The sequence below is a fragment of the Propithecus coquereli genome, unplaced genomic scaffold, assembly GCF_000956105.1.
Source record: "Propithecus coquereli isolate 6110/MARCELLA unplaced genomic scaffold, Pcoq_1.0 Scaffold137, whole genome shotgun sequence".
Taxonomy (NCBI): domain Eukaryota; kingdom Metazoa; phylum Chordata; class Mammalia; order Primates; family Indriidae; genus Propithecus; species Propithecus coquereli.
The window spans coordinates 7,809,093-7,828,695 of record NW_012137969.1 but is presented as its reverse complement, the minus strand read 5'-3'; the positions used below and the strand labels follow the sequence as shown (position 1 = coordinate 7,828,695).

Here is a 19,603-nt window from a genome sequence, read left to right as displayed (position 1 = left end):
AAAGCTAGGCAGAGAGTAAAAAGGAAAGCTTAGTAATCACTTTATGGTGTAAATAAAAAAATCCACTTAAGGCTCTCAGGAAGGTTTCTGTATAATCTCAGACACTACAGCCAGGAGGTGTGGTTTCTACAGTTCCTGTGGCGGCGTCCGAGACGTTCCTGCTGCCCGCGCCCCGCAGAGCCCGCCGCGCCCCTCCGGAGTCGCTCCCAAAGCAGGCTCTGTGTCCTCGGCAAAAAGCACCTGTGGCCGCCCGGACAGAAACCCAGTCTGCGGAGACCTTTGCGCTTCCATCCCGCGGGGCGACCCTCCGTGCGTGGACTGTGTAGAGACTTTGTGAGTCCGTTTTGTTTTTGTCATGTTTCGTGGTTTTGTTTTCTCTCTCTCTCTCTCTTTTTGACAAGGAAGCTTCTTACTGCTTCGCCGAGTGCTACAATACTTGCTTTGATGTCACATTGAACAAATGTGCACTGTCTCTTTGTTCTCCGGAGTGTTCCCGGACACAGTTTTTCACGGAGGAGAACAAAGACCGCACACTGGCAATAAAGCACCGTACATAGTAGGTTCAGGAATGTAACACGCCATGTACATCCATGTCCCAGGGCAGGGCTGCCGGCGTAGCCTCACCTCACGTCTGCAGGAGGGAAAGAAACAGACACTGAGACCGCAAAGCACATGCGTCCCTACGTGGACGGCAAACGGGGTGAGACGTTTAACCCAATCAGGGGCACACGGGGATTTAGTTTTCACGAAATTTCGAAAATCAAACTTTCCAAATTAGCCACGTTGCAACATCCTGACCAGAATTGGGACGAGGCTCACAGCATCTCACAGAAGAGCAAGCCCCATTCTCCCATTGTACAGATGGGGGAAACTGAGGCCCAGATTGGTTCTTTTGCCCCCCTCCCTTTCTTACTTCTGGTCTAGGGCTTGGAGGCGATTTCTGGAGCTCTGGCAGCCACCCCGGGCCATGAGGCAACCCCAAGGAGTGAGGCCAACAGCCACAGAGAAGGGGCCCCTGTGACCAGGCAGATCTACACCAAATTCTTTGGGACGACTCTCCTCCCCCGTTAGTCTCTCCACTGCATGTTCCAACACACGGGCTGCCCACAGGCCCGGATCCTGCGCTGGCTGGAGCAGGAATGGCTGCCTCAAACTCTGGGGTCTCCATCACCAGCAGGCCCAAGGAGGTCTGAGCCTAACACTCTGCAGAAGCTGGGAGCACAGGCAGGTGAGAAACCACCCACCGCACCACACCCTTGAAGCTTTGAAGACCTTCCCCATGGACACTTTCCTCCCAAGAGGATCCTCCGTAATGGACCTGACCCAGGGTCTCAAAATCACATGTTGCCGGACAGGAGCCAGGGTTCATGGACACCCTGTCTCTGGGACTCTCCTCTGCTCCAAAGCAACTATTTGTTTCGGATGCCACAGCATCCCACATGCCAGGAGGAAGGACTGCCTCCTCCATGAAGGCTGTGGTTGCTCAAGTCCCCTTTTCTTCTGGGAGCAGCACTCCTCCCTAGGAGACATTTCTGAGGGTCCCTTGGCTGCAAGGCAAATTCGAAAAATAAAAGTGGCAGCAATGGGGTTTCCAGGAAAGCTCTCTAAGGGGTTCTCCTGCACATCTCCCATCCCTCTCTCTCTCAACCCAGAGCATGGATGTGATTGCTAGAGCCTTGGCAGCCACCTTGAGCCATGAGACAACTGTGAGGACAGAGGCTACTGACCCCAGATGGAAGGCCCCTGATGATGCTTCGAGACTACCCCACCTGCTCTGGTCTCCTATCTTCACACGGAGTTATGACCTTGAGTTCACCTTGTCTCCATCTTCCCTGTTGTTTCTGGTTTACTGGTAGCCAAACTCAATTTTCAACACAGCGGCCAGTAGCCCTGCACATTTATAAGGTATTTCCAGATCCACTCAGCTCCCAACACTTATCTGCAATCTCTGTTAAGCCTCAGTTTTTACATCTGTCAAATGGGGGGATGACCTGCCCCAGAGCAGTCGGCAGTCAGCGGTGCTCCACTGCCGCTCAGAAAACCCAACCGTTCCATTCATGTGCGACACCCCTGTGTCCCCAATCAATGACAAAGAGAAGAACCAAGCTAGAGGGGGCCCCAGAGCAGAGGTGAGCCGTGGATCAGGGCTCTCTTTGCGGCAGGAGGGGACAGGGAGCGAGGAGACCCGAGCCCAGCAGGCACCGGAAGCCGCAGAACCACCGAGGCCAATCACGGCCCCGCTGCACTCGCGACTCGGGAAGCGTGATTCAAGGGAGTGATCCGAAATTGCCTCTCCCAGCCCTGCAGGATTGCGGCATGTCCAGCGGTCAGGTCCTACCTGGTTGGCTGTGTTAGGTGGGTTTTAACCTTTTTCTTTTCCGTTTTTTACCTGACTCCCTACGCCTTCCTGTTAACAAAAGGGCAGGGCGGTGAGAGGGCCTGAGGGAAGGCTGTCGGGTGGAGACCGAGGCAATAAACACCTGAGGTGTTTATCTTTCTAGGAGGACTCCATCACCCCAGCACAGAGAGTCCCTCTGCTCCCAGGGCCCTGACGTGGCAGGTCCCCAACCCCACGCTGCTCCTGGGCACGAGACCCTGGCAACCACACAGAAGCCGCCCTCCCACCTGCACCTCCCGGGCAGGGCCTTCTGCAGCCGCTTCTAAGCTTGGCCCACAGGCCCGCTGGTCTGCAGGCGACCTGCACACCCCCAGCACGTCCCCGCCCAGCTCGAACCTCCTCCCCCCAGCGCCCACAGGTGCAGATCTGCCTCCCAGCAGCCCCCGGGTGTGCAGGTGCGCACCTACCCACAAGGCTACCGACTCACTCACTGGCAGCCCGATGCCACCACCCGCCGAGGGTCCCACGAGGCTCCAAGGACCTTATCAAATGATGATGACAGTGGAGTCAGCCACTCACCTGTGTCCTCTTCCCGGTAATCCGGATTCAGGCTGGTGGTCGTACACGCGCACTCCAAGTGTTCCTCTAACCTCACCTGGACTTCTTTTAATTTTGGCTTCTTCCTGACATATTCCACCTTGGCCACCTGCCCAGGAGAGCAGAGCCCAGCCATGAACACCCACATGGAGCTCTGGACACCGCGAGGCACACAGGGAGCTGGGGACGCGCTCGGCCCTACCCGGGCTGGAGGGACCTGACCTCCAATCTGACCTCCTCCCAAGTACTCTACCTCTGGGGGGCGGGGCACCAGGTGAAAAATCCACGCGCTACGGCACAGTGTTTTGTGGCCTGGCCCCATTTTTGTTTAAAATGAACCCAAAGGTTTACCCCGCCTCACGTATGCCCGGGTTGGGGGTCTGAAGGGTGCACACAGCAAAGCTGGGGTTCTGGGCACAGGTGTCAGGGAAGACGTTTGCTGGTACACGTATGTGCAGCTGGGAACTGCTTTCAGACGTGTGCTTTGTTACAAAGGACAGCAGCCGTGGCCCAGGAACGGGACTTACTGCTGTGGGGCCTGGCTCGTGGCTGCCCTTCCCACCCGGTCCAAGGAGAAACAACAGACGCAGCCCCAGGGGCTGCGAGGAGGTCTGGGCTGGACACTGGGGTTGGACTCGAGAGTCCAGGCAGTGGCCCGAGGCTGCTGGCCTGACGACCCAGGGCTGCCAGGCAGCTCCAGCCCAGGCCTGGTCTCTCCTCGGGCTCAGAGGACGCCTGGCCTCAGGGACACGGGCCAGGACCCCAGGCTATCACAGGAGCTGCATGCAACAGAGACAGAGGATGGGGCTTCCAGGCAGGGGAGTACAAAGACAGCCCAGAACTTAGCCAGTGGCCCCTCTTCAGACTGGAGTCTGCCGTCTGTGGCCACACCAGCCCTGGTGCTGGAGCAGAACCACACCTGGGGGCCTCACTCCACAGCGCCCCCCATCCAAGAGAGCCTGAGACATAACCTCCAGGCATTCAAGAATGGAGGGCCAGAAATCCAATCCCCACCCTCCAGGGCAGGTGCCCTGGGCATCCACAACCCATCCTGAACCAGCACATTCTGTCATGGCAGCGCAACTCCACCCCACACACGTACACACGTGTGTATAATGCACACACACATACAGACTATCGTGGGAGCGCAATCCATCCCCCATACACACCGCCCATCATGGGAGCGCAACTCCACCCCACACACGTACACGTGTGTGTAATGCACACACACAGACTGTCATGGGTGGGCAACTCCACCCCACACATGCCCACACATGCTCTGTCATGCATGGGAGCACCCCACACACGTACACACATGTGTATAATGCACACACACATATAGACTGTCATGGGAGCGCAATCTACCCCACACACACACCCCCCATCGTGGGAGTGCAACTCCACCCCACACACGTACACAAATGTGTATAATGCACACACACACTGTCATGGGAGTGCAACTCCACCCCACAGACATACACACACAAGCACACGTGTCCATAATGCACACACATGCCCATTCATGGGAACACTCCACCCCATACATGCACACGTGTGGTCATAATACTCACATGCGTAATGCATACAGTGTATGCATACACCTGGCATCAACAATCACTTAACACACAGCCATTCAGCACCTGCACTGTAGGCAGCCATGCACCTGGCCACGGGCCCCAGGCTGGGGGAGCCATAGCTGTGCCCCTACCCCAGTGAGCAGAGGGCCTGAGCCCTTAGAGCATCGGCTCCCCCAGGCACCTTCCTTGTAAAAGCCCAAATTCTAACATTCATTGAATCCTCCTGAACACCCTGTAGGAGGCAGGGTTGTCGCTTCTACTTATATGGAAGGAAACTGAGGCACAGGCAAGCCCCTTCCCCAAGATGACCCCGGTGGCAGGAGCAGGGCCAGGATGTGGGTGCTGGGGCCTCACTGGGGACATGCCACCATTCTGCCCTCCCCAAGCCCCACACGCCACCAATCCTAAACAGCCTGTGAGGACCCCCCACTTCACCTCTCACTGTCCACTGGGGAAATTGAGGCTGCAAGGTAGCAGAGCCTGGGAGACCCCCGAGCACGTGGAGGTCGAAGAAAGCTGGTCACCACGTGACAATGAGGCCCTAGGCTGGGTCCAGGTGCCCCAGCCCAGTGGGCCCTGCCTCCCAGGGGGTCTAGAGACCCGGAGACCCCCCAGGCAAAGGGTCAGCCCTGCACTCTGGACCAGGCAACCCACCCCACAGAGCAGCCAGCCCTTCAGGCACTGGGGACCAGGCTCGTCTCAGACCCTGCGTGGCCGCCTCGGCCACATTAATGGTTAACTCGTGGTGCAAAGGGTGCCGGGCACCCGCAGGCGTGTGAGGTGCTGTGGGCAGCCTCAGGTGTGAACACAGCCCTAGGTATGAGCTCAGGTGTGGGGCGTGGGGCACCTGGAGCTGGCCCAGCAGTGGGGCCTTGGCACGGGAGGTTTCGCTACGTCAGAAGGCACAAGAGACCGGCCTGGGGCCAGCCTTGCCTGTGCGGCCGCTCCCTAGATGAGCTCCGTCCCACTAGGCGCTTGCGCCCACATAGGCCTTGACCAGGGCCCCATCTCCCAATCTTGTCTCCCCAGCGACAGCAAGAAAGAGGCATCTGCAGGCTGCGCAGACACCTCCGCCCTCTGCTCTGCAAAATGGGGGCGCCGATCACACCCACCTAGGGGTCGTGGCGAGGAATGATAGGTCGCACCTGCAGAAATTCCCAGAACTTAGGACAGAGCCCACTGCTCCTGGGGTCAGCATTTGCATTCAGAGCCCAACGAACCAAAAGCAGCCCCATGCTTCAGTCAGGGCAGGCTGAGCCAGGCGGCCCCAGGGGTCTCTGGCACAGCCCACTTACAGCCTCCAGCAGGCAGAAAGTGGGGTCCCTGAGTGACCCTCATTCAGGGTCCTGGGTGGGAGAGCCCACCTAAGGGTAAACCTCAGCAAGTCCAGAGAGGGACTGGCCCAGCCCTCACCCTCCACGAATCAAGATCTCCGAGTCTGCCCAGGTATCAACTGGGGACACCTCCACCCCCACGGTGCAGAGAATGGGGCCCAGCCCCTCCCGCCCCACAGGAGCCAAGCAACCTCCTCCCCTGCCCTGGGGTCCTGGCCACAGACACAAGCAGTGGCAGAGTGCCAGCCCGCACCCTGCAAGCTCCCCTAGCTGAGCACCCACGCTCCCTCCCACCCAGCCTCTGCGGGTGGGCTTGGATTTCCGAATCCAAGAGCCGGCTCGGGCAGGGCACTTGTCCTGCTCTCGGCCCTGGCCCTCCAGCTGGCACGGCCTCTTTGGTCAACAAGCAGCCTCACCTAGTTCCCTCTGCAGGGCAGATACCAGGGTCCGGCTCAGCAGGGACCACAGGGCCCTGGCCAGACACTGGAGGCCTGGGCGGAGGGGCAGGCCGCCGTGAGGAAGGCAGACTCCCAGACACAACAAACGCTGCCCACCGAGGGCCCCGTGCGAAGGGCACACAACACGGGCCACTCCAGTCCGGGAGCCACTTTCTCTTCAGACAAGCCCATTTTTATCAAAGAAAAACAAACAGCAATTTATGACTGCACCTGCTTCTGGGTATGCGAGGATTCCAGGCCATTCCGCCACCTCTGTCTGGCCAGGAAATAACTACATTTTTCCCCCAAGAACACATCATGAATATTAAATTCTCAAAAAACCTCTTCCATGGAAGCCAAGGACAAAGAAGAGAGCCGTCCCCAGGACCCCACTGAAGCCGCCTTGCAGGGTTCCCTTGCCCTGCCCCGCCCCCGGTCCCCGAGGTGCAGGCTGCACCTTATCACACCAGACATTCCGATGCCCACTCCTGAGCTTGCATGCTGCCAGCTGAGCCACCTGAACACCCCCCGGCACACTCACCCGGAAGGACAAGTCCTCCCTCTAGGCCTGGCTCCCCCAGTGCAGCCACCCAGCTCCTGCAGAGACCCCCAGGAGGGCTTGGGACAGATATACCCTGCACTTGCACCCAACTCCAGGTGATGCCCAAGCTTGAGACAATATTAGCCCGGATAAAAACACCATTTCCTAAACCCCACGTGCTGGCTGCTGTAACCCCCCAGCTACCCTGAGAACACAATTGAGGTCCATTTCACAGATAAGGAAACGGTGGGCATAGACAAGGCCAACACCCTGCCCAGAGCCACACAGCTTTGAATCCCCAGCGCTAGGCCGGGCCCTTCTCTCTTTCGAGGGAAGGAGGCCTAGACTTGGAACACACAGAGGCCCGGCCCTCGGCCTGCCCGTTCTCTGGGCAGAGACACTGAGCCCGTTGCTCAACCCAGGATCTTAACTTGGGCCAAGAACCCTCCCCGGCCAAGATAGCACTGGAGCCCCATAGCCACTGAGACCTGAAGCCAAGGCCCAGACCTCACACTGGGGTGCAGGCCCTGCCCAACCCAGCTTGATGGGGGTCCCTCTGGGAACCTGTCACCTAAAACAGCCCTCCCACTCCATTTCAGGGTGCAGAGGCCCATCCTGGGACCCCCAGGCAAGCACATGCCTTCTGGGAGGCTTGGGCCAGGCAAAGCAGGGCCACAGCCTACAGCCCTGAACATAGCTGTAGCACCGGACACTGGCTTTTTGGAGACCTGGGAGGCTGAGCAGTTTGGCTCACACCTACAAGGCTGCCCCAGTCAGACGGCAACTCAGAGCTGGCTCCTTCCAGGGCAGGGCCAGGCAGGGGTGAGCCAGGGCTGCACCCCCAGAGGTCCCGGCACAGTGCTTGGCCCTCACTCTGGACCAGGACTTCCGGCCTCGGCTCTGTCCAGGCAACCCCCACACCCCCCGTGGGCCAGGCAACTTGACCTCACGTCCCCACCCCAAAGCTCACGGCTGGAGGAGAGCCAGGCACCCAGGGACCAGACCCCAAGCGCTGGCCATGCCTAGCAGAGTGCAGGGAAAAGCCCTCCAGGCTGGTGGCCCCAGGCTGAGGGCCAGCCATGACCTCATGACCCCAGCAGGGCCTGCGCCAGGAGCTGGGCTGGGGGCGAGTGGTCTGCTCTAGAGTGTCCAGGAAGAGAGAGGAGAGCCCAACCCAGGGCCCTGGCCTCAGAACAACCCACACCTGCGACCCCAGTGTTGACCTGGGCACAGTCACGAGAATGTCTGGGTCCTCGTGGAAGCCGGGGGTCTGGCTGTCAACCCAGCACGCCCAGACACCCTGGGCCTGGGTGCCCTCCCTGGGACTGCCTTCAGCTGAGCACACCCTGGATGCCTACCAGCCCTGGCTGCCATGGGCAACCACTCCGTGCTGAGCCCTGCACCGCCACAGCTCCGAGTCTGGGATTCCAGCCCCCGCATCCTCTGCCCCGGGGCCACATCTGCCTGGATCCCAAATGGAGTGGGACCAGCCCCAGCTCAGCTTCCACAATGGGCCCCCTGTTTCCCCTGACCTCTTGTCCCTCCACCAGAGCCCCCTGTGTCTGGGGCCGGATGTTTTCCTGCAACCCTGGCGGGTGGGCAGGGAGAGGCCTTCCAGGCAGGGAGAACCCAGGCACTGCAGGGCGTGGCCCGTGACCTTGGGAAGGCCCCTCCCCTCAAGGCTGCCAGGACTGTCTTCAGACCAGGCCACCGGGTGCAGGCCTGGTCTCAGCTCCACCCACACAGAGCAGTGAAGGGGTCACTATCCAGAAGGAGCGGGGCCCCCACCGCACTGCTAGGAGCTGGGCTGGGACCCCAGAGGGGCTGGCTGGGACCAAAGGCTCCTCGGAGTCGGGGAGGAAACATCGCTGCCCAAGCAGGGACCGGACGCTCCCTTTCCCCACCCACGGGAAGCAAGGCTGGAGCCCCCACCAGCGACCTTCCCCCCACATCATGTCAGCACCCGTCCCTCCCAGAGTGGCATCTGGGACACTTGAAGGACAGCTCTCGGCTCCCAGAGCTGATGTGGAGGAGTATCCATGCCAGAGCACCCACATTCAGGACCCAGGAGAACAAGACCACAGGCATCCTGGGTCCTTGGGCTCAGGAGAGCCGCCAGCATACCACCAGTGAGGACCCCAGGAAAGGCAGAGGATGGGCCGTGGTCACACAGGAGGGGCTAGTGGCCATGGAGCCCCAGGGGAGTGGACACTGGGGAGGGGACAGAGCTCGGCCCACGACCAGGGCCCCCCTGGCCGCTTGAGCCTGGAGGCCTGACCCACAAACAGCCTCTGAAGATAAGACAGCCCCCCAGACAAGCACCCCCAGGCCCCGAGAATAGCTCGGGGCTTTGTAAGGGGAGTGTCAGGCCTTGGCGGTCGTGGGGCAGTGAGAGGTGGAACCTGCTTACTCAATACCCGAGCACTGCAGGGAACCAAGTCCTCGCAGGTCAAGATAAGTCCCAGTTATGGGTCTAAAGTGCCTGGTCGTGTGACAAATAAACACTCGTTGGCCACGGGATCCTTCATCAAGAAAACTCTCCCCAGGCATCTCACCCCGGGGCCTGGAGACACAGCAGGGGAGACTTGAAATAATGATCTTCTACGGTCAGAAAAGGGGGCCTAACATGCCCCCAGAACTGAGATCCGCAAGCCCAGTTTTCGTGACCCCTGTCCCAGAGGGATGGGCCGGCCAACACCAAAAGCTCATATGAGGCTTGGGCAGGCAGCTTTGCATGAAAACATGTCCCACCTGCGCCCCGAGGTTGTGTGGGACCCTCCAGTGCCTGAACCTCCCAGAGCCTGTACCCAGGGACAGGAGCCCCAGGAGGACCCACCTCTCCTCAGTGGGAGCCCAGGGATGGCACCGGTACCAGCCAGGCCACAGAAGCCAGGGGACACCTCAGACATGCCACCTCCAACCCCATCCTGACAACGGGAGGCAGGTCCCCAGACAGGGACTGAGACCCAGACACAGGGAAACTGCCCATCCCACGGCACTGCCAGGAGGGGGTCAGTCCTTGCCACAGACCCGCCGCACAGACGAGGGAGTCAGGGCAAAGGGAGCAAACCCAGGCCCAGCAGCCTCCAGGCCGAGAGCCACAGGCCCCACGGCTGCCCGGCGGGACCTGCAGGCACAGAACAGTCCCCAGACTCATGCAGGGACAGAAAAAAGCCCCCAGAGGTAATTTAAGCATGGCCGTCCCAAGTTCCCAGCACTGCCCCCGCCTGAGACAGGGCTTTGTGGCCAGTGCCAACTGTGTACTGGCTCCGACATGGCCAGCCCGGCCCCTGGCCCTGAAAGCCCGAGCACACTCTCCTGAGAGGGGAGGCTGGGCGAGGCGCTCGGCAACCTGGGGAGACCCCTCCTGAGACACACTGGGCAAGGCCATCTGGGGGCAGCCCCTCTCCTACAGCACCCAAGGGAGCAGGGGAGTCCCCCCACATTCCAGGGCCCAGAGCCTTACCCACAGGGGATGGTGTTAGGGTTAGGAGGTGGGGTCCTCACGGATGGGGTTAGCACCTTTCAGAGAGGCCTGAGGAAGCTTGTTCTCCCCCCACACACACATGAGGACACAACAGCAAGAAGGCGCCGTCTATGAACAAGAAACAGGTCCCCACCAGACACCAAATCTGCTGGCACCGTGAGGACCTCCAGCCTCCAGACCTTTGAGGAATAAACTCTGTTGCTTGTTAGCTCCCTGTCTGCGGCACCATGTCGCAGCAGCCCGACCATAACAGGACAGGCACCATCCCCAGTGTGCAGAAAGAACAGATCACCCAGGCCCCAAAGCCACAGTTGGGGGCAGCTGTCTGACCCTGAGCCCCGCCCCAAGCTCCCTCCGCAGATCTGGGACCCCCAGCCCCTCTCGCCATGCCCCACAGCTCCCCAAGGCGCCTGCTCTCGGGGGCCTGGGAATGCTGGCAGTGTCCAATGCAGCAGCTGGACACCTTGCAAGACCCCCCAGCGAGGCAGAGGCAGCTCTCAAACAGGGTGTGAGAGCTCTGCCCCCAGTGAGAGGGTGTGTGGGGCCTGGAAGGAGGCTGGACCCGGCCCAGGCAGCAGACTGGGAGCCGCAGCTCTGCCCCTACCTCCCTCTGCGCCCCGGCCTCCCCTCCGGGCCTCAGTGCACCTGTCAGAGACACAGGAGCACAGCCCCCCTACCCACTCCATCAGCCAGCTGAGTGCCCGAGAAGTGCCCAGAAGGGACTGGGGCTGCCTTGGGGTGTTGGCCCAGGGGTGGCCGGGGCTCACCTTGACGCTGCGGTGGTGGATACGCGAGGGCTGACACTTGACGCTGCTGGTGTTGCAGCAGCCGGTACAGCGTCTCACCTCCACGCACGGGGGCCAGATCAGGAAGTTGGCGGATGTGGGGTCGACCTGGCTCCGCGGAATCTCGTAAATGACCGTCCTGGTCTTGCAGACCGCGGGGACAGCTTCCTCTGCAAAGGCAGGCGTGCACTAAGCATAGGGCCCGAGGCACAGCACCTGCCCCAGGCACGGCAGCCCCCTTCTAGACCCTGCTCCACCCAGGCCTGGCGTGACGGTGACCCCGGAGCAGACAGGAGCCCCGCGGAGCTGCCACAGTCTCCCTCAGGACCTCACTCCTGGGGGTGAGGCACAGGCCGGACCCTTCCCTGAACAGGGTGCTGCTGAGCTGGCCAGAGGATGAGGGGCCGTGCGGGACACTGAGGGTCTGCAGGAGCCCGTCCACAGCCGCGGGGAGGAGGGACCCACGGTGGCTGCCAGGGAGAAGCTTGCAGTCCTGCTTGTGGACACTGCCTCCTGTCGGACCCAGTGGCGGAATCTGCAGCACCGGCTGGAAGACCCTGTGGCCAAAGTGGCCTGAAGGGTGTAAAATGTGTGATTCCTGCAGCAAACGTCACCTGGGGAGGGCGCCTGTGGTAACCAGGAATCACTCATCCACATGCCACGCAAAGGTGGAAGGTACAAGGGCCACCTTCTCGGAGGTAACTAAAGTTGGGGGGGTCCACTTGCTCAGAGCAGCAGCCAGGGCTCACACCCGGCAGCTCTGCCAAGCAGGCGGGACCCTGGAGGGTGTGGGACTTGATGGGTCACACCCCCGAACCCTCCCCCTCTGGCAAGAAGGCACGGACCAGGCCCCAGAGCCCCCCAACCAGCTAGCTCCTCCTCCAGTGCCAGAGGGACGTGAGGATGCCCCGTGAGAGGGGACAAGAACCAAAATATCCCCCAAACCATCGCCCAGGTATAGCTCTGGAGCCAGACGAGAGTGGGGTGGGCACAGGGAGTGGCGAGGGGTGTGCGAGCAGCCCGCCAGGCACGCACGGCTGCACCAGCACGGAACGAACCGAATACTCAACAGGACCAGGTTTCCAGCCAGGCTCCTGGAGGACAGGCCCCAACAAGATCGGGCACTTAAGGAATTTATGACGCTTCTTCTCTCCTGGAAACTCTTGGCCCAGACCACGGCTCCTCGAGGGGCAGGCGGGCTGGCACAGGAGATACCCCAGCAGGAAGGAGGTCCCCAGAGGCCAGAGACACGGGCCAGGCGGGCCCAGACTTTGCTTCACGGAAGAGGGAAGAGGTGGCTCACCTGGGGCTAGAGTCAGGGAGAGCCAGGCCCTCTCCCGCCCCCACCCTGCCCCCACCTGCAGCAGCCTCCTGGGACTCACCGATGCTTCTTTTCCTTCGAATGGGCACAGGCCGCTTCTCGGGCGCATGCTTGGCGGCGTGGGCCCCGTGGGCTCTCAGGCTAGTTTCCAAAGCATCCTCAGCCCCTACAGGTGGAAAAAGAAAATGGCGACCAGCCCGCCCAGACCTGCATGGTGCATCCAGGGCCTGTCCAGCAGCACTTCCTGCAGGTGGGCGCAGACCACCTGGGCACGAGCAGCAGCCCTGCCCCCCTCCCCAAGGGGTCTCCTGGGACACCCTCCATTCCCACCAGGACTTTTCATATGTGCAGCAGAGAAAACATTCGAAACTGCCAAAAACATCCCATTAGCATGGAGGTCCCCAAAATGCTGGGCCCTGGGACACAGCTGAGGCCCCTTTGGAGAAGGGCTGCAGGTGGCCTCCCCCACGGCACCGCCTCTAAGGAAGACAGGTGAGGCCAAGGAGGGCTGGAAGAACCAGCTGCCTATGGCGCCCCAGCTTGGCCACCTCCGGGGGGTTCGGGGCTGCCAGGTTGCCCACCTCCAAGACCAAAGGACAAGCCTACTGAGACTGTGGGTGCATGTGTGTCTCCTCCGCCTTCCTCCCGCCAAGCCAAGCCTTAATGGCGGGTCTTAACCTCTGAGGAGTGTCGGAAGAGCCAGGCTGAGCCAGACCCCGCTTGTTGCTGAAATGAGTGTCTACTGAGAGCCAGAGGCCACGGCCTCTCGTGGAGCACATGGAGGAGATCCAGGGCCTGGCAGAGAGAGGGGAGAAATTCCCCCCAGCAGAGAGGAAGGTGTGGGAAGCCCAGCGTCCGTGCACCACGTCCACGGCAAGTCAGGGACGCGCGGGCCGGTTAGGGAGAAGGCCCCCGGCCACAGAGCAGTGGCCCAGAGCCAGGCAGAACTGGACCCGTATCAGCACCGAGCATCCAACCCCTGCACACAGACCACCCCGCTTAAAGGGGATGATGGCTGCAGAGACAGGCAGGGGAGGACACAATCCTGCCACCTGCCACGTGGATCAGCCCAGCCCACTGACACTGCCCACCCTTGGGTGAAGTGCACCACACCTGGCCTCCCTGCCTTGGCACTCTGGACACAGCTGGGGGTCTCTTCCCACGTCCCTGTGGCCAGTTTCCCCAATATATAACCAGGGCAAACAGGTTCTGAGAAGGTGGCCCCAACCGCCAGGTCTCTCCAGATGCACTGAGACTGCCACATCCTCTGAGCTGCCACATCCTCTGAAGCTCTGAGATGTCTTGGCCACTAGCCCAGACCACAAGTCCCCTCCCCGGTGCAAAAGAACCAAGGTCACTTTCTGCCAAGCCCACCAAGGTGTCAGTGATGGTCCGTCCACAAACTAAGGGGAGGACCCTCAGCTTCCTCCACCCCCAGAAGTCTGAAGCCTCACATTTAAACCCATCTTTGCACGCGGTGTGAAAACGTTGCATACGGTGTGAATGGCGAAGACCACGTCTCAGCCTGACTTTCTACTTAAAATGACTCAATGTTCCAATGCCACTAATTTTTTTTTGAGACCCGAAATAAGATCAGAACAGAACTACTCATGCAGTAAGAATTTCCCATCAACCAACTGTTACAAGACACATTTTTTCACAGAAAAGTGACACATCTGAGTCATGTCCTGGTGGTGGCCATCTTGACATGCCCAAACCAAAGAGCAACTGGCCCACGCTCAGCGCCCAGGAGGAAACGCAATACCAACGCCAGCTGCCACGTTCCCGCGCCTTACTACGGCCATGTTTGCACCAACTACTTCACCGATTACCATCTTTACACGTGTGCAGCAGGTGCTCTCACCTCGTCACATCTGAAGATATTGAGGCCTGGAGAAACCTAGCAAGACAAGGACGAGTGGCAGATGCGCTCAGGCGCCACCCCCAGCGCAGGCCTCTTGCCCTGGCTTAACAGACAGAGGACAACAGCGCCACCAGTTCATCCACCCTGCTGCGTCTGAGTCGGCGAATTTCTTTCCAGACAAGAGGCCGGGAGGGAATGAATGGCTCCTGGTCAGACAAGCCCACCCTCTGCCCGGGATCAAGACGGGTGGCCACAAACAAGAGGTGACCTGCACTAACAGGAGCAGCGGCCACTCTGATTCACGCGGGTTAGAAGGAACTCACTCTAGTGTTGCATAAACCATTCCCTAAAACTGCTCCCAGGGCAGCTGTCAAGATGCTTTCCCTTTTGTCTTCTGCGCACGCAGGTCCTGCAACCATCGTCCTGGGGGAGCGTTAATGGGGCCACTTATGTATCGGTTGCTCCATGGCCCCCGGAAGCCAGGCCAGCCTGCCGCCTCGGAGAACAAGGCTCCCTGCCACCACTTCACATGGGTCGAGCAGGCCGTTGGTCATGACAACACCACACACTGGTCTCTGAGTCCAAAAGCCACACGTGGAAAACCAACTACTCCTTTATTCTGCACACACCCTTGGGACCCCTGGGCTTGGTGGCAGCAGCACAGGAGTCGTACCAGCTCATGGCCTCCTCACACGGCCAAGGTGCTGCAAGCTGGGAGGAAGTGCCAGCTCGCTACCTCACCTGTGAGATGGGGACGGAGCCTGCACAGGGAGGAGCCCTGTGCCAACCACCACGCTGCGGTGGCAGAGCGGGGAGCCGCCTCCCTGGGGCACACTGGACAAGCCTCTTTTCGGCCTCCTGAAGCATCGCCTCCAGGAACCCAGCACCAAGAACATCAACCTGGAAGAGCCCACCTCTGGGAGTCATGAAGTGGATAAAGGAAGTGGGGGACAGTTATCCCACACCCAGCCCCAGGCAGCCTACTCTCAGTGAATGGCCACAGCAGCCCGGTCCCACCTCCCCCAGCCATCTGATGGGTTTCAACTCTTCACTTAGGGCAGGAACAGCACCAGCACCTCTCTTGTCCTCAGGCCATACCTGGGGAGGGGCCTGGACCAGGAGTTTGCAGTCATAAAAGGTTCTCCCAGGGGCAAGGCTGGGGGGCAAAGGGCTACACTTTGTTCCAACCCACCCTAAGTTTCCCAGGCACTAGGAGAATCATGTCCAGACCCCAAACTTTTGGACGGGAAGCAGGAGGGCTGGGACCCACCCTCTGTATTCCCTGGAGCCAGAGGCAGAAGAGCTCCTGAGACATTTTTACAGGGGGCAATTTGAAACCAACCAGGAGGGACAGGCTGGTGCATCCGTTTGGGCCCGCCCCAAAGAGGCTCGGTGAAGCCCCCAGGTCAGGAATGCCTCAGCAGAACCCCACAGTGCTGCAGGGCTAAAGTGTCAATGGGTGGGGGCGGGGCTGCAGAGGCAGAATAAGAATGGTGCCCCCAGCAAGTGAATGGCTCATTTCCCTGCAGCATCCGAAGCCAGACAAAAAACCCTGGAATCTTCACTCTGACAGGCAGCCCTCCACTTCCAAATATGCAGGGGGACCAGCAAAACTCAGGCCAGGCGAGTGTTTTCCTGGCTGCCCTAAGCCAAACCCTTCTCCCCAGGGTTACTCTTCAAGGGACCAGATCAAAATCCCCCCTGGCCCAACTCTGATCTCCAAGTGAAATTCTACCCCCGTCCAGATAAGGATCAGTCGGAGGATTTCCTGGGTCAAGAAACTACAGAAACCATCGGCCTCGTTAGAAAATGGTTTTGGCATGAAATGAAAATAGTTCAGGCTTCTCCACCACCATAATTAGGTACAAATTTCCAAATGACTAGACCATGTGATTTTACTTAATTCCACCGCCACCCCCCCTTTTCGGAGTAGTCTGCAGAGAGAGAAAAACCTTCATTTCACTTAAAATTCTTCCAATTCTACTGCCTTTAGTTACTCTTTTCAACAAGTTCATCTTAGGCCTTTTTTAAAAACCAATCAACAAGGTTTCCCACGTGAGCACTTCCCTAGTTAACTCTCACGCTTAAGTTTCCAAGCCAAGTGTTAATTTTGAAAAGGGCCCCACAAAACTGTGGAGGGGACCTGTCTTCCAGGAAGGGGCTCTCTGCATCCCTCACGGAGGGGACCCAGGCGGGGGAGCCAGGTGGGCGGCCACCCAAGCCCACAGCCACTCTCCCCCTCCCAGCCTCAATTTGGGTCCCTGGTCAGAGAGAAACGCTTTTAACCCTTGCAGACCCAAGTCTAGTCCAACTCTGCAGCTGACACCGTTTCCAAACTGTGCTTACAAATAAACTGTTCTCTAAAGTGCCTGGGCTCCAGGTCCTGAGGGTGAGCCCCAAAATAGACCCCAAGGAGCAGATGTGTGCAAGTTGTGTCTTTTTATAGGGTCGTGAAAGGAGAAAGACAAGGGCCTCCTGCAGCTACAAAGGACCAGCCTCCGGCAACAACTCACCAGCTCCCAGGGATTACTAAGGGCCTTGGCCCCGGGGACCGCTCCTCCCTCAAGCCGCCCGTGGACCCGGAGCCGCGCCTGCCCCCAGGGCCTCGCTTTGCGGACCGCTGCCCCGAGCTCGGGCTAGGGCTCTGCGCCCAAGGCCTGAGCCGGCTTCCGCGGCTTCTCCGGCCTCGGGACGGGCGCGAGGCCGGCACACCTGGCTGGGGCGCCGGCGCCCTCTATGCGGCTGAACTTTCTGTGACACACGCGGCATTTTCCTTAAATGCGAAAACAATCCCTGGGCGAGCGAGCAGCCCTGGGCCGTCGCTGGGAGAGAAAGTGGCGATTGGAAGAGAAACTCCTGACTCATCCGCCTGGGCGTTTATGGCCGAGGATTGGATTCTGACCTTTCGGTGCGCTCCTGCGCGGCGCCCGGCCCGGCCCGAGCGCGGGAGGCGGCGCGGGGCGCACAGACTCCCTGCCCGCCCCTCCCCGCGCGCCAAGGGAAGGGGCGCGATTTACCTACGGAGTCTATCTCCAGGAGTCGCTGGAGGTCCCGGATGCTGTGGATCTGACTGTGCGCCAGCCTCTCGATCACCTCGCGGGGGATCTCGGCTTCCTGCAAGCAGAGGCCACACGGTCAGCACCCGCGGCCCCGGCCCCGCCGGCTCGCGCCCCGGCCGCCGAGCGCGCCTCTTCCCCGGGCCCAGGTGACCCCACCAGCGCTGGCCGCAGCCCCCGCGCCGGCCCACGAGGAGCCCTCGCCTGAGCCCGGGAACCGGAGGCCGGGGGTGGGGCTAGGAGAGACCCCAAATTCTCCGACTCATCCATGTCTGCCGTTTGCAAAATTAAAGTCCCCCCACCTTTAAAATTTCAAACAAAAGCCCCCGCACTCTGGCCTCTCCGCCCGGGGTGTCAGTTACAGAAGGTCTGAGGGCGGCGAGGGGGCCGGGGAGTTTCTGATTTAATAGTAAGATCAACATCTAGAAAGATCAAGTTGAAATGCGTCACGGATCGACGACGAAAGTCACGGCGGCCCTAACACTTTAATCTAGCCAGGGGCTTAAATTTCACGCCCGGAATCCCGGGTGAACCCGCCGAGAGGAGCCTCTCCGTCTCACAAACACACGCGCGCAGACACACACTCTCACACACTCGCACACACACTCTCACACACTCGCCCCACCCCAGGCTCTGGCCCAGCCGCGGCCCTAGCGCCGACTGAGACACCCAAATGCAGCCGGCAGCTAGGAGAGGCTGCCAGGGAAAGAGAGGGTTAAATATCCACCTCTGGCAGCCCGCAGGTCCCTGCCCAGACCGCCCTCACCTCTCGCCCCCCACTCTCCTCCTGATTTTTAAAAGGAGTCGGGGGTCGCTGGGGGAGCCTCTAGCACCAAGTTCCCACGACGGGGGCTGCAGAAAGTCATTCATCACAGCACAGCACAGTACTGGGGGGGTGGGGACGGCGCGGTGGGAGGGCGCGGGCGCCTGGCCCGGCCCCAGCTCGCCTAGCTCAGCCACCTGTAAGCAGGCCCCGGGCGGGCGGGACTGCCCCGGCCCTGCACCCGGCCGGGCTTGGGGACCGGGAACCGGGGGCTGGGGATCGCCGCTGCCCACCCTGCCTGTCCGGAGGCTTCCGCCGCAGCCATCTCTACCTGTTTGTCGGCTGCCCTCCTCCCTTCTCGGGGCTCCGCCAGCTCACACACACCCCCTTCCCCGCTCTCCGCACCCCGTTACTGCATTGCCCGCCGCGCCCCAGCTACCCCTCCCGAGAAAGGCGCCCGCGCCCCCCGAAGTTTCTCCCCACTCGTCCACCTTACTGCTCCCCGGTCCCTCCAAGGCAGAGAGACGCAACACGCTGGAAACTCACCAGACACACTTAGGCATGGCAGAAAATAGAACCCAGTTCGGAAATTCTAAAAATCGACCACCCTAGCAGAGAAATTAAAATGCTCTCTGCAGAGCCCGGACCACCCTGGCCAGCGGGCGGCCGCGGAAGGTGTGCGCCCGGGGAATCGGAGAGGGGACGGGGCGCGGGGGCGGCACCAACCTCGGCCAGGGCATGGGCGAGGTATCCGCAGCCGAGAAGCAGCAAGCAAGCCCAGGTCCTCATCGCGTCCCGAGGCGCTGGCGGGGAGGCGGGGAGGCGAGGCCGCGGGGCGGGCGCTCCAGCCGGGCTCCTGTGGCGGCGAAATTCAGTACCATCCCTCAGGGAGCGCGGCCCGGAGGAGGGTGGCGCGGGGAGCAGGGAGCCGGCGGAGCGCGCCCGGCGCGAGCGGTGAGTGCGGAGAGGCAGGCAGCGCCAACGAGGAGGAGGAGAAACAGGGAGTGCGCGCCCGCCGCGCCCGCCGCGCCGGGAGCCTCCTGGGCCGCCGGGTAGGGGGTGGGGACGGAAGGGGCGGAGGGCGGGGGCTGGGCTTCTTCCTTGGTGCGTTCCCGGTGCTGGCCGCCGCCGCGCTCGCTCCCCGGCGCTGGCTTTAGGAGCGCCTTGGCCGGTAATTCTGCATATTTGCGGGCATCGGCCCCGAGAGGGACTCCAGAGCGAGGCTGGAGCCGCTGCCGCCGCACTACCGATCACCTGTCTGGACGCCCGGCCCGGCCCGGCCTCTGCTGCGGGCTTGCGCTCTCCCTGCGGGCTGCGGGCTGCGGGCTGCAGGCGGCTCTGCGCGCCCACCACCGGGCCCTCGCTCGCCTCCGGCCTCCTCTCGCAGCCGCCGCCTGGCCGGGCACAGCGCGGCCCAGCACTGCGAGGCTCGGCGGCCTGCGTGCGCCCCTCCACGGCGCGCCCTCGGCTCCGGCGCCGCGCTCCGCCCTCCGCCGGCCGGGG

At 61.1% G+C, this 19,603-nt stretch overlaps 1 protein-coding gene across 2 annotated transcripts; it reads right to left on the bottom strand.

Annotated features, from left to right (window-relative positions):
* Window positions 1–355: 355 nt before the first annotated feature.
* Window positions 356–19,285, bottom strand: PDGFA (platelet-derived growth factor alpha polypeptide). 2 transcript variants are annotated; one of them, XM_012639084.1, is made up of 7 exons: window positions 18,827–19,285; window positions 17,299–17,395; window positions 12,479–12,583; window positions 11,079–11,266; window positions 2,918–3,044; window positions 2,339–2,407; window positions 356–631 (listed from the first exon to the last, which is right to left on the bottom strand). In XM_012639084.1, the coding sequence occupies exons 1-6, from the start codon at window positions 18,887–18,889 to the stop codon at window positions 2,352–2,354; spliced, it is 636 nt and encodes a 211-aa protein (XP_012494538.1). In that variant the 5' UTR covers window positions 18,890–19,285; the 3' UTR covers window positions 356–631; window positions 2,339–2,351. The 2 variants fall into 2 exon arrangements, with proteins under 2 accessions (XP_012494538.1, XP_012494539.1); XM_012639085.1 differs by lacking the exon at window positions 2,339–2,407 and having other exon boundaries at window positions 391–631; window positions 18,827–19,053.
* Between the last annotated feature and the right edge of the window lie 318 nt (window positions 19,286–19,603).